General features: G+C 39.9%; 1 protein-coding gene across 2 annotated transcripts in view; it reads right to left on the bottom strand.

Annotated features, from left to right (window-relative positions):
- The window catches only part of fbxo41 (F-box protein 41), a 42,373-nt gene that overhangs the window by 9,901 nt on the left and 18,490 nt on the right, over positions 1-13,982 (bottom strand). The window contains exons 2-4 of one of the 2 annotated variants that reach the window (XM_053479574.1): positions 12,860-13,067; positions 4,562-4,632; positions 1,440-1,789 (exon numbers count right to left, since the gene is read on the bottom strand). In XM_053479574.1, the coding sequence (XP_053335549.1) occupies positions 1,440-1,789; positions 4,562-4,632; positions 12,860-13,067 (629 nt within the window). The remainder of the gene's footprint in view (positions 1-1,439; positions 1,790-4,561; positions 4,633-12,859; positions 13,068-13,982) is intronic. The other variant, XM_053479575.1, reaches the window with a different exon arrangement.

Here is a 13,982-nt window from a genome sequence, read left to right as displayed (position 1 = left end):
CTACAGATTTTGTAGAACAAGTCTCGAGCTGGGTGTAAGAACCAATGGAATGGATAGAAGGAACCCTAGATAATGGAAAGGTGCCTAAAACAAGAAATGGCTTGGGTAGAGGAGGCAAGAGTTGGACAAAAGTGCCAGATTGGAAGAAGCCCTGGGTATGCAGATGAATCCATACATTTAGTGATAACAGCCTGGGATTAGAGACAAACCTCAGCTTGGGTGGAAGAATCCTTGAGTTGAACGGAAAAAAAAACTTGCATGAAAGAACAATTGGGTTGGTCAATGGAAGATTTGGTGGAACTAGTTTTGAGTTGGTCTTGGGTTGAAAAGAAACTTTAAATTTGATATAGAAGGTCAATCCAGAGACAAGGTTGAGGAAGTGTTAGGTTGGCCAGAATGGTTAGTTGCTCTGCAAGGGGAGCACAAGGACCACTCTTTAACCAAGCACATGCTTCATGTCTTAAGTTAGACATAATAAATCGAACTGGTGGTTTGTTTGTTTCAGTCACCAGCAATATCACTATTGTGGAGGTCTTGTGTTTCAAATGTATTAGATGCAGGCCTAACTGTCTCATACACAAACACACACAAAAGCACACTGCTGCAGTGTCCTCCCACTGAGAAAGACTAAACTGCTGAAACCAGGGAGTTGCAGGTGCCACTGGAAACCATTCAATCATTGCCTCCTGAATTGAAAATGAGGTGGGAGTAATCACTCATCCTTACTGTATCTGAAAAGCTGAGAAGGAGTCCAGCATGCAGGCAGGAGGGAAAAAGAGAAAGCGCAGGATTTTTATACCTTTTTCCAAAGATGTGTGAGAGGAAAAAGACAGACGGCAAGGAACTGCTGGGCGCCTGTCAGCTTGGCTTCATTCTTTATTTTTGGGGGGCTTGTTAGTCACACTATAGCAGTGTAGCACTTACAGATCACAGTGTGTGTTTGCCAATTACTGTCATCTGGTACAACTCAGCAAAACTGGAAATCAAAGGTCCAGTTTAACCTTGAATTAAATATATGTTCAAGTTTTCATCCATAAATGTTTATTAGTTGAGACATACTCAAAGTCCAGAGTGTATCTCTGAGGCTTGCGTCTGTGATTTGTAACACTCAGAGGTAAAGCTGTAACTTGAAGTTTTCCAACATCTTTATGACGGACTGCGGTTTCCCAGTAACATGATTTATGTACGTGAGTTCAATAATTATATTCTGTGTATGCTAGGATTCAAGCCGTCGCTCTGATTGATCTGGAGTCAGCGAGTGGGCTGCTGTGCTTATTACTCATCTCCCTGTGACTCAAGTTCTCGCTGTTCTTTGGCCTCCTGCTCTGACATTAATGCACTTACACTGACCTACTTTCCCAACACTCACAGACACTGCTGAGACCCACAAGATGACCATCTGTTATCCCAGAGTGTTTCCTGTACTGTGGGGCTGTTACCTGTACCTAGCCGGTAGCTGCTACGGTGAGGGCAGTGCTGCTGACAATCCGTCCTCCTTTCCTGCTCCCACATTTCCGCTTCGGACTCCGTGGTGCGTGAGGCCACGTCGGAGACGTCGCCTTCCTCGCCCTCCGTGCTGTTGCGGTACGGCCGCCGCTGCCAGTTCTGAATGGCTTGCTTGCGCAGGCCCCAGTTTCGGCGCTCGTAAGGTGAGGGTTCTCCGGGACGGCACTGACCGTGGTAGTACTGAGCCTCCAGACTGCCCTCCAGCGCCCCCTGCAGCTCCACGCTGTCACTGTCGTAACCCGCAACAGAGGCCTGGGACACCGACTTGGACCGACCGGACGCCCTAAAAATTTGTAACATAACAGAATTTAATTAACCCTTTTTTGTGTTTATAACTGAAATTTACACAACATCAGTCAAAACATGGACCTCACTCACTCACTCATCATCTATACCGCTTTATCCTGTCTCCGGGACAGGGTGCCAAGCCATCGCAGGGCCCACATACATACACACACTAATTTACACACTCCGGGCAATTTGGAAACACCAATTAGGTGCAGGTAATAATCTGCAAATAATCTGCAGGTCTTTGGACTGTGTGTGAAAACCAGAGTACCCAGAGGAAACCCAACAAGCACGGGTAAAACATGTAAACTTAAACATGGACCTATCTATCCATCTATCTATCTATCTATCTATCTATCTATCTATCGATATTGGGGATTTTCCCCTCTTGTGACCTCATATAGGAAGAGCCCCTCCCCCTGCTTGCTGCTCCAGTTGTGCACTGAGGGGACATGGCTCGGTGGCTTATTTACATGGACAATACAGCTGCATGTTTGGAAGAGAAGTGAAAAATAAAGTTTCAGGTATGAAAATTGTATTTAAAACTTTCGGCTGCTCCCGGCAAGGGGTCGCCACAGCAGAATACCCAGTCCGCACCACAACTTGGCACAGGTTTTTTTACGCCGGATGCTCTTCCTGACGCAACCCTCTCATTGTATCCGGGCTTGGGACCGGCACTGCATTCAGTGACTGGGGTTTGGGCACTGGTTGGGAATCGAACACGGGCCTTCCGCATGGCAGGCTAAACACCTACCACTAAGCCATCAGTGCCCTGGGTATGAAAATTGTACTATGGGATGGATATTCAAGTGGGAACAGTGGTGGCTCAGGCAGTTTCAGGCTGATTCTAGGTTATGGGTTAAAACCCCACCCCTTTGGGCAGACCTTTAACCCTACACCCCATATAGCCCAGCTGCAACATAAACTGACGGATCCAAGGGTAATTAGAAAATGAAAGGGATGCAACAGGAAGAACATCAGGGGTAATACCTGGCAACCCCTAGAATAAAAGGGCATTAACAAATACTTAGGGTAAGAAAAAGTAGCCCTGAGTTAGAAATAGTAACATGGAACCTTTAAAGATACACTGCAAGGGCTATTATGGCTAAAATTACACAAATTAAACCACAAATCAAGATACTGTTAAACATGTAGTTTTTTTTTTTAAAGCACAGTAGACTGTAAAACATTTATAAGACATGACACATATTTTTTCATTATGTGAGAGGCTGCGTCCCATTTCACCATGTTCAATCTTTAATAGATCTTCCATCTGAATGCATTCGGATTTTTCTATTGTCATTTTTTTTTTTTTGTGATTTTTCTCAAGCTGGACAGATGGAGCGTCTCTCAGCTGGTGTTTGTGGTTCCACCCAGGGCCATTTAAAGACATATTGACACAGCTCCCAAATCAGTCTGGAGACTTAAAGGATAGTTGAGGCTCCTGCAGAGGATTATGGGAAAGGAATGTTCTTTTCCCCCGGAGTTACAACAGAATTTCCACTGGGCATTCCAGCCAGACACGTAGTCAGTCACTGCCTAGACGTTACCATCCACAGCCATGCTCTTGGATTTAAAGGGACCTGGCGCTTTAGGAAAAAAAAAAAACGAATGGTGTTCTGATATATGCACACTTTCCCGATGATCCTCTGGGTGCCATGGCAACACGGTCGAGCAAATGATAAAGTGCTCTCTCTGTCTTCCTCTCTCGCTCACTCTCTATCTCGCTGTCTATTTGTCTCATACTGAGCTACTGTTAGAATTCTGTAGTTTTTTCAGTGTTTAGCTTTGGAGAGCGATGCAAGACCGGAACACTCATTGTGTCTCAGAACAGAACCCTGAGGTTGCCAGTGACACAATAAATTCCTCTTCTTGATTAATACGTGGATAGCTTATACAGCAATATTTTCTCCATAGTAAAATTAGATTGTAATAAAAAATTAATGATGATGAAATTGAAGATAAACAGAATCATTAGATTAACAAGGATAATTATATCATGGTACAAATGACCGAACTATCAAATGAGGGATTTTTACTATATGAGGTGGTATCAACAAGCTTTGTTTTTTAGCCCTATTTACAAGAAAGTACTTTATTACTTATTTATTAGTACCTCATTATTATCTGGCAAGTAGGTTGGGTACGCTCGTTGAAGGTCTTCTTCATCTCTTGTCATCTTCCACTGATGTTCTCCCGTTCTTGAAGCGTGCATACCACTCAAAACACCCCAAACAACTCATTGCAGCATCGCCATTAACTTCCAGAATCATGTGCCACGTTTCTTTGGCAGATTTGCCCAGTTTTACACAAAATTCCACGTTCGCCCTTTGTTCTAACATGCCCCGATGAAATAGCTTATGTTTAGAATAGCACCTGATGTCCTGATGTAAACAGGACAATGTCTTTGGTCACACTGTGTGTGCAACCTTGTGCTGTCGTCTTTTAGCGTGTTATAAAACTAGTCTTGAAACTTTTTGATATCAACTCCTGTCCTAATAACCTTTTAAAGTTTATTTTGTTTGCATGAATCAGGAAATTTTAAAATATTTAATGACTCCAAGTTTTTTTTTTTTTAGTGACATAAAATGTAGCAGTAGCTTAGTGAGTAAGGTTTTAGGCTCCTGCTCAGGAGGTCAAATCCCAGCACTATCAAAACATCATGCTTGGGTCTTCATGATGATTAAAACCCAGCTGCATAACCATGCATGCATTTTTTAATAAAATATACAACTTGGTTTGGAACACACAACTACCCGTGACTTACCCAGTGCTGGGAGACGAGCGTCGATCAGAGACCTGGTACACACCCCTCGAGCCAGAGATACTCAAGTTCCTCTGTGTCAAAGGAGAGAGAGAGAGAGAAAGAAATTCCGCATTTTGTAAACAGTTACTAAATAATAAATAATAAATTCCACTCGGCTAAAATAGACAGTTTTTTCCACAGATGTACGGAGATGTCAGAGGCTGAGCACTCGAGCGTCTGATTCGGTAGAGAAGCAGACACATAACAAAAATATCTCCAAACGCATTTCAGATGTCTCAAACAACTTGGATTCGACAACCAGGCACCTCAGGAGCTAAATATAAAGAGAAACAAAGAGCGTGAAAAATAAACACGAACACAAACATGGACATGAGCAGAAGTACAAAATTTGAGGAGGATTAACACAAAAACAGACAAAATTAAAAGGAATTTCTTTTTATTCCTTGCTGTTCTAGTGAATGTTATTTTGTTTGTTCACTTTAACATGAGTTAGCTCTGTAGACAAGTCGCTTCGCCGTTAGCAATAATGTTTTATAAGCTCAGTTGGCACAGTTCATACCCTTACACCAGCCAGGTAAGATCTTGAATTTTTTATTTATTTATTTAATTTTTTATTTTACATCTCATCTCAAGCGCTCCCCATGTTGTGATGTCTATAAGATCAGCGCAAACTGAAGATTTCACCCATCCTAGCCCAATGGAGAAAGTTTAAATCACTCTTTAGCAATAGCTTACCTTTCAGTTCAGATTAGCTAACTTGGTTAATATCAAAAACAGAACCTTCATTAGTTGAGCTAGCTCATTTAGCACCACAGTCTTTATTAGATTAGCCAGTTTATTTAGCACCACAGGCTTTAGCAAAAGAACTAGCTCACATACAGTAGCACCAAAACCTTCTTTATTACATTAGCTAGCTCAATGAGTAACACTGTATATATTAGATAAGCTAGCTAGGTATGCTAGCACACCACAGTATTTTAGTTAGCACCAGTCTTTATAAGACTAACTAGCTCATTTAGAGCCACAGTCTTTATTACAGTAGGTTAGCTACGACATATAGCACCAAAGTCTTTGTTAGAGAAAAGCTTAGTTAGCACAACTCCCTGCTAAAAAATCCAGCACAGGCCAGCATGATTTATATGCTGGCCGGTGCTGGTTTAGCTGAGGAACCAGCATAAGAACACATAAAAACACAACACAAACCTTTTACATACAGTTAATGCACTGGCAATAAATGCATATAATAAAAGGAATCAATTGAAATAACTTAAAACAGAAAAAAACCAACATAGACGAGCATAGCTGTTCACCAGCTAATTATACCATCTTGTGTTGTGTTTTGGTGCTGGTCACCATACTGATGCTGATGCTAGAATAACCAGCTCATATAGCATCACAGACTTTGTTGGATTAATTGACTCATTAAGCACCACAGTCTTTATTTAGACATGCTACAAAACGCAATAAAGCTCGATGCAGTTTGTCGACCGGTACCTGTTGCGGAATTTGTGAAGTGCACCGAGGGTAACCCTTATTCAATGGGGATTTTGATTGATTTGGAGATTTCTCAGTATGATGCCCAAAAGAGGCCGTACTTAAGCCCAGTTCTTTAAACTTTCAGATCAGTTACTGCTTTCACATGATACAAGGGATTGGAAAATTTGTCTATATTACAACACACTAAAACTTCATTGGATAACTTATAGTATTTATTGAAAGGTGTGGAGTATTGTTATAAATGTCTTATCTTTAATCTCAACGAGGTTTATTGCTGTTGGATGAGTCAAACATATCTATTTATCATCCTGAAGTGACCCTCACATTTTCAGGGAAGCTCTGAACGCATCATGGCGGACGCAAAAAAAATTCTGATTAAGACCAGAAGATATGATTGTGAGCTGCTCATTCTGTTTATCATAATATGTCCTTAGCTGCATTGTGATATTTTCATTACTGGAACTATAGCCAAAATTTGTGTATGTAGACGTGTTGACGTGGTCTGTTTACTGAAAATATAACATTTTATTTTATTTCTGATCAAAAGAATAAAATTACCTAAATGACACAAAAATAAATTAGTTAATTTTGATAAATGAGATTCACTTCCCATCACTACTTGAATCTAGTATCTATTAAACCATTTTAAACATTAATGTAATCATACAAATTGCTTTCTACAAAAAGTTGAGGGCTGCAGGCTATTAATTTGGTCATATATATACCTAAATATATATTTAGTTGACAGATGATTTGTGGATTTGTAATGTGATATTTTGACCCAGCAGTAATCACTTTTTAATTTTTAGAGATATTGTTATAAATTTGGTATCATTTTGTTTGTCATTTTCTTTTAAATAAAATTATATATATATATATATATATATATATATATATATATATATATATATATATATAGCTTAGCTACTGTAGTTCACATATCACCATAGTTTTTATTAAATTATCTAAATCACTAACCTTTATTATATTAGCAACACTGCATCTATTAAAATAGCTAGCTCAGGTAGCACCAAAAGTAGTAGCTAAATCAGTACCAAAAACCTAACCTTTATTAGATTCACTAGCTCAGTTAGCACCACTGCATTTATTAGATTAGCTAGTTTACTGTGCATGATAATCATTTTACATTATATGCTAACTTAATGAGTGCCATAAACCATATATTGTTATGTGTTTAGCTAGCTTAGCTAGAATCACTGCCTTCTTTAACTTAAATATCGGTTAGTGTTACTGTCTTTATTACATTAGCTAGCTCAAATAGTACCACAGATGACCATGTGACCTTCTGGTATATTACTTTGCAATATGATAAAACATCAAAAATCTAAAATATAGAGAGTTCCAAAACTACTATATAATACAGTTAAAATAAAATGGTATGCTATACTCAACTCTTTTAACTCTAAATGACAGAATAATCCAGAAATGGTGATACATACAAACACTCAATAAGGCAAAAGTTAGCACCCCTGCACTAATTAAGCTGCTTTATATGTAGCTAATAGATGAGTTTATAAATACAGAAAGAACATTGCATCGTGGGAAAGTTCATAGGTTAAGGCCTCATAAACTGGGCCTACGAACGTAAAGTATAGTAAGTTTTAGTGCGTAAATCCAATATCATCATGATTTATCTGGTAGCCAAATGGCACATGCCTATATAATTATTTATATATAATTATATACAGTAATATTAATAATAAGGATATTATTTTATGTGAGTCAATGTCATTTATATGTTAGCCGAAAAAAACAAAAAACAATTGCATGATCCACCATGCCTTAGCTATAGTTCTCTGCCAACATTTTATGGAGTACATAACATGACACATAGTGTTTCGATGTAATTTTTTGCACATTTCTATATTTATATATCATACAACAAGATATGATATGCCCAAAACTCATTTTTCTGCTTCTAATGAAGCCCCCGCCCTTTGACCCTGTGCATGCACGGTAATATGAGTTTGGTCTATCAATGGCCAACCATTTTATATTTACAGTATTGCTGATCTTCTGAAATGGATTACATAAAAATGTGTAGCATGAGTGCAGAGCGCAATCTTTCCTCAAAACTGTGCTAGATATTTCATGCTAGTTTGTTTGGACTTTTCCCCTGCTACATTTTCTCCTCCCTCCTCCTCCCTGTGCTCTACTTCGGCCCTGTTCCAAATCACATTGTGCTCCGTATATAGCATGGCCTCCTCCTGACACACCGAATGCTGTCTTTTTTATTACCAGGAAGTGGAATGTAGGTCGCCGGCTGGCATTTAGGAGCACTGTCGCTGTGAGACACAGCTACGCTAATACCCTTCCCTCTAAGTTCAGGTGGATGTTAACACGTTTTTATAGTTTAATTAAAGAAATAAATATGAGTGCCTATCACAGAATTAAAGCAGTAATTATTAATGTCCACATGAAGCTGGGACGCTTATTTAACGTGGCGGCCATCTTGAAAAACACAGACAATGGCAACAAATAGACCAAACTGAAAAACATATAGAAGATTATTAAGCTTATTTCCGGATGTTTTGGGTGTTGTATAAACCGTCAGACAAGGCTTCTGCATGTTGGTGTGCCCGCTAATACTCACAAGCGTGCGACCCATTCCTCGTCACTGACATGTGCTGTCAGCGGTAACTTCTTTTCTGAGAAAACTTCTTTTTCTTGCAGCGGCTCTCGTAATGGCGCGCAAGATGTAACCGAGCGAATCCGGTCATTTAATAATAATAATATAAATGGTTATTAAAATAAAAGTTTATTTTAATAAAATATTCAGATAATACATAAAACGGAAATATTTAATTATTTATTGTGCGGCCGGGTACTATTTGATCCACGGACAGGTACCGGTCCGCGGCCTGGGGGTTGGGGACCACTGCCTTACAGCACAGTAAGATTATAAATTAATAATTTAAGGAGCTTTGGTCAGGGTCAGGGTCAACCAGGATACAGGGTTATGGACGTTGTTTAAGGGCTCAACAGTGGCAACTTGCTGGTGATGGGGCTTGAACCATCAACCTTATGATCAATAACCCAAAGCCTTAATTGTTTAAGCCACCACCACCCCCTTGAGGTGTCCAGATATGTTAAGGGGGCCTTTGTCAAATGGGTGTCCAGCTCCAGCAGAATAACAAAGAACGGTGCTGGGACCCAGAGTCAATGAAAGAACCTTGTCATGCTGTATGTGGTGGGTTCATCTGAGAAGCTCCTGAGCCTCTTTGGAAAACACTGCATACCTGTTTATTTTTAAACCTACAAACAAACTGAGACAGAGACTGGTCCAGTCAAAAGACCAGACACCAAAGCACAAGACGAGCAAAATAGCATATACAGTCCAGTGCATGAGAGGATGAGTGTGCAGGGCGCTACATTAGAGAAACCACACAGCCTTTACACAAGAGGTTGGCTCAGCACAGGAGAAACAACACTCCAGGTCCTCAATCAGCAGTGCACCTGCATTTAAAAGATACAGCTCACACATTTGAGGACTACAATGTGCACATTGTGGATAGAGAGGATACTTGGTTTGAGAGAGAGGCAAGGAGCCATTTATATACAAATAAAGGTGGAGACCTCATTCACAACCTGTCTCCTATTTTCCATGCTGCTTTTTTATCTATTTCCAGGAGGATTAAGGGCGTTTTCAAATTAGGCACGGCTGATTTATACTGTCCCCAGAAACAATTGCTCCCCCTCCACACACCCCTGCTGGCCAACATTCACATTGTTTTTATCCTCCGTACTCGGGTACACTTGGGTATGACACTTTGTGATACAGCAGATGGCAGTATGCAACTACTTGGTTTTTGAGTAACCAAATTTCAGAGGAGACTGATCTACGATTATTTGATTCAACCTGTGCCCGAGGTCACTGTCCTTGAAGAGATGGTCTCGGGCACGGTTCCAGAGCCAGTGTTCTTACTGATCAAAATGACGCAAACTTTGGGGTCAAACGGTCCCGGAAACGTTCCCTGGTCCCTAATTTGCCTTAAGAACAATTTACACGTCCACCAGGTTCACAATGGCGCATCGATGTGTGACCATCACATCTTAATGACTCGCCCTCCTTCTAACCTTCTCTGTTATTCATCAGTGAGCCTTTCTGGTGAGAAATGGTCCCTGCAGGTTATATATATTTTTTGTGGGAGGCTGGGGGTCCCCTGACCAAACTTTCTCTGACTGAAGAAGCTACTTGGATGAGTAGCAGAAAATTTCAAACCGAAGAGAAGTCCAGTTGACCTAACGTAAATTGTCATATACGTCTACAAATAGGCTTGTATATTCTTATATTAGAAAACTGCAGATACAGGTGGCTAGATTCATTTGATTCGATCAATTTACTTACTTATTCACTGTATTATTATTATTATTATTATTTATTTATTTTATTAATTTTTTTGCAGTGCTTATAACTCTGGTACTTTTTTTTATTTGGGTAACAGTCTGAGTCACGCAATCGATGTAAACCAACAGAGAGAAGCTCATCGATGTTAAATCACACAAACACGACTCCGCTCTCCTCCTCTATTCACCCTGACACTCAAAGCTCGCTGTTTTTTTAATCTTCTCTATGAATAAGTGTTTCGCACCCTGGATTTAGAAACCAGGGACCCGATTTACTCACTAGACCACGCATAAACATACACCTAAATATAGATCATAATATGAATTATAACTTACACAATGAGAAATGTGCCGAGAACCAGGTATAAAAATCCTATAATTTGTTCTTGAATAAGAATTGTAAGAAATATGTCTCTTTTTGCTTATTAATTTTTCTTTTCTGCTGTTTCCACACATAAATTATCACTATAAATTAAAAAAATTAATAAACCTTTTTTTTTTTTTTTTAATAAGTCTATTATGAATTTTTTACATTTTGCAGGGCACACCTTTTTTTGGAGATCTTTGAAATGTGTTAATGTTCCAATTGAAACATTTCTCAGATTCTGCACTCAGACTGCTTGAATTTATTTCTCTCACTCATCTTCTATACCACTTTATCCTGTATTTAGGGTCGCGGGGTCCTGGAGCCTGTCCCAGGACGCTAAGGGCACGAGGCAGGGTACACTCTGGACAGGGTGCCAATCCATCGCAGGGCACACACACATACACACATTTACACCTATTCACATACTATGGGAAATTTGAGAACACAAATTAACCGAACCTACATGTCTTTGGACTGTGGGAGGAAACCGGAATCCCCGGAGAAAACCCACCAAGCACGGGGAGAACATGCAAACCCCATGCACGCATAGAAGGGAAGCGAGCCTGGCCGGGAACCGAACCCGGACCCTGGAGGATGCAGAATTTGGAAACACTTCAGGCCTTAAGAGATATACGCTGTTTACCCACATGTTCAAGACATCATAAGGCATTTCTCACCATTTGCTAACTTCACTTTTCTGATGAACAAAACAAGCGGACAAAGGGTTTTTAGTAAATGTAAAACTCAACTAAGAACTGAAAATGGATATGTTAGCCGTTAACAGCCACTAAGCTACCTATTTTTAGCTCTTAAGAAACCCGATATTTAGCTTATATTTTAAATATAAATACATAACACTCCTCAGTTTATACAAATTATACAGTACAGTATTCTTTTGAATAGTGACAAATTTAAAGATCAACAATTTTTTAAATATATATATATATATATATATAAAATGTTGTGGTTGATTCACGTTTCCAGCATGTGCTCTCTAGAGACTTATAAATCTCTCCACATATAACAAAAAAAGTTAGAAAAAAAGTAAAAAAAATCAAATAAAATGATAATAAATTAAGAAAAAATTAAAAAACAACTAATTAATAAGTAATTTTTTTGAAGTTTTTTTTTTTTTTACATTAAAATAAAAGTACTTTAGTCTTTCAAGGTAGTTTTTATGGCGCCATGTATTGTTTGAAAGAGGTTAAGTTTGGGAATTTATCCGAACCAGGCCAATGGCACAACATAGCCAAATGTCTGAAATAGTTTGTTTGTAAACTTTAAATCTGAAGTTTATCCTACAGGTATTAAAATACATACACATCAGTACTAAAACATTAATTAGACTTGGTAGTGGTGGTCTGAGGTAAGGCTTTGTGTTGCTGATTTGAGGGTCTGGGGTTCGAGCCCTGCCACTGTTGGGTCACCACTGTTGGGTTCTTGGATGAGACCCTTTACCCTATATACCTTACAACCCAGCCGCTGCATGTACAGTACTGCATGGAGAGTCTGCATAGAGACTGGGAGGGTTGCGACATGAAGGGCATCTGGCATAAAACCTGTGCCAGATCTTCTGGATCAAAATCATACAATCTGGCAACCGCTAATATAAAAGGGACAAAGCCCAAGAAAAACCACATTAAAAGTGGCGATTGTGGGGATGGTGGTGTTCCATATCTTGTGTCCATTGTAAGCACTTTAAACTAATGAACAGTGCCTTCTAGACATTACAGTGCATTGTGGGTATTCACTTACACTCATTCTCTATATAGTGCTCATCCTGGACAATGTGCCAATCCATCTCAGGGTACACAAGCACATACTTATTTACACACATTACGGGTAGTAATTAGCCGAATCTGCATGTCTTTGGACTGAGGGAGGAAACCAGAGTAAACAGAGAGAACATGAAACTCCATGCACACAGACACGCGAGGCAGACATCAGACCCCAGGGGTGCGAGTCCACAGCGCTAACCACTACACCGCCATGCTACAAAACAATCATTATTAATGGAACTAGGTTTAAATAACAACACTGGGATTAGACGCTGTCCGTCTCGTTACCTGTCGGCCGTTGGATTTGGAGCCCTGCAGGCTGCAGTGGCCCAGGCTCCCGTTCGGCGTGGTCCCACAGCTGCTGATGATCTGGAGCTGTTTCTCCGCTCGGTCTGCTCGCTCCAGCAGCTCCTCGATGAACTGCTGCAGACGTACTTTAGCGCTGGCTTCACGCGCCGCCGTCTCCTGCAGGAACTGATCGATCTGGGCCACCTCTCTGCAGAGACGCAGCACAGCACCAGGGTAAGTGACAGGCATGGAGAACGTCGAACCACATCACAGATCACGGTAATGCATTTTAATCTGTTTGTTTCACTATCCTAGCCTGTCATCTTGTTCGAGTGATGGTTTTAAAATGTAAAAATAACGCTTTCATCTGTTGTGAAAAAAAGTTTATCATTACACTGTGTTTTTAATTACAAAATAGAGAGATTAAAACCCATAATCCTATGTAAGGATTGGTTAGCGATTAATTGTCCCATTATGAGTGTGTGATTATTAAGGAACACTTCACACACTTACAATCAGGAAAATTAACAATGCAAAATGTACAGGAGATGACATCAGCTCACATGTACAAACATATTTACCTAGCATCAGTTTTAAACACATTTTCAATATGAGATGTTACATATATACAGTACTGTGTATAAGTCTTGACGCCCCCAGATGATTAAATAAAAGAAATGGTTACAGGCTGCAAAGTGCCATAGAATACAATTTAAAAACAGATTGCATTGTTTCCCACATGCCCTCAAAACGGGCCGGCATTATCAGCCAGCAAAAAAGTAGTCTACTACCGTATATGGTTTTTTTAGGTACTGTATAGGTCCAGGCTTGTGCAATAATATATGTACTCCCCGACTTACGAATGGGTTCCGTTCCGTGAGGACGTTCGTAAGTCCGATTTGTTCCTAAGTCTGACAAAGTAAGTCTCATATGTCTTGATATGCATATACAATGTAAAGCACATCAATCCGCTTTACTAAATCTCTTCCCTTTCCCCACACTGCCATCTTGAGGGCAACAACCGTAACCATGCCTTAGGAAATGAAGGTCAGAGTGAAATATAACAGTGTTGTCTATGCGTCTTTATATCGCAAGGGGAATTCCGGATGGCATTTTGTCTCAC

This window comes from Clarias gariepinus, chromosome 20, assembly GCF_024256425.1.
Source record: "Clarias gariepinus isolate MV-2021 ecotype Netherlands chromosome 20, CGAR_prim_01v2, whole genome shotgun sequence".
Taxonomy (NCBI): domain Eukaryota; kingdom Metazoa; phylum Chordata; class Actinopteri; order Siluriformes; family Clariidae; genus Clarias; species Clarias gariepinus.
This window is presented reverse-complemented; position numbering and strand designations above follow the sequence as displayed.